The sequence below is a fragment of the Corvus kubaryi genome, unplaced genomic scaffold, assembly GCF_017639235.1.
Source record: "Corvus kubaryi isolate FWS band 111438036 unplaced genomic scaffold, C.kubaryi_AGA036_p1.0 37240, whole genome shotgun sequence".
Taxonomy (NCBI): Eukaryota; Metazoa; Chordata; class Aves; order Passeriformes; family Corvidae; genus Corvus; species Corvus kubaryi.
The window spans coordinates 53072-53777 of record NW_024581070.1 but is presented as its reverse complement, the minus strand read 5'-3'; the positions used below and the strand labels follow the sequence as shown (position 1 = coordinate 53777).

Below are 706 nucleotides of genomic sequence, written 5' to 3'. Positions count from 1 at the left end.
TGTCCCTCTGTCCCTCTGTCCCTCTGTCCCTCTGTCCCCTGTCCCTCTGTCCCTCCGTCCCCTCCGTCCCTCTGTCCCCTGTCCCTCTGTCCCTCTGTCCCTCCGTCCCCTCCGTCCCTCTGTCCCTCTGTCCCTCCGTCCCCTCTGTCCCTCTGTCCCCTGTCCCTCCGTCCCCTCTGTCCCTCCGTCCCCTGTCCCTCTGTCCCTCTGTCCCTCTGTCCCCTGTCCCTCTGTCCCTCTGTCCCCCTGTCCCTCTGTCCCCTGTCCCTCCGTCCCTCCGTCCCCGCAGATGCGCACCCACCCGGCGCTGCTGAGCCGCCTCATCTCCACCAACCTCTTCTACTTCAAGAGCCCCTGGCGGGAGCTGCGGGCGGCGGCGCCGATGTTCATCGGTGAGGGGCGCGGTGGCCGCGGTCACCAAGGGGTGGCACCGGCCCTCTCCGGAGACAGCTTGGGCTCATTCGGGGCATTTTCGGGGCTTTTGAGGTGCTTGTGGGGGTTTTGGTATCGCTGGTGGCCCCCATCTTGTCCCCAGGTGGTGCCTGGTCCTGTCACCTCTTGGGGTCACAGTGGTGGCCTTTGGCACCGAGGGGTGACGTCGCTCCTGGGGGGCTCAGGGGAGTTTTGGGTGGTTTTGGGGTGGTTTTGGGATTATTTCAGGGTAATTTTGGATGTTTTGGGGTCCCTGGTGACCCCGATCTTGTCC

The 706-nt window shown here is 65.2% G+C and overlaps 1 protein-coding gene across 2 annotated transcripts in view; it reads left to right on the top strand.

The window, feature by feature from the left end:
- The window catches only part of LOC121662244 (maestro heat-like repeat-containing protein family member 1), a 16367-nt gene that overhangs the window by 12439 nt on the left and 3222 nt on the right, over positions 1-706 (top strand). For both annotated transcript variants that reach the window (XR_006015243.1, XM_042023183.1), the window contains one exon: positions 290-392. Coding sequence is in view for 1 of the 2 variants with exons in the window: in XM_042023183.1 (XP_041879117.1) it covers positions 290-392 (103 nt within the window). In the remaining variant the exon portion in view is untranslated. The remainder of the gene's footprint in view (positions 1-289; positions 393-706) is intronic.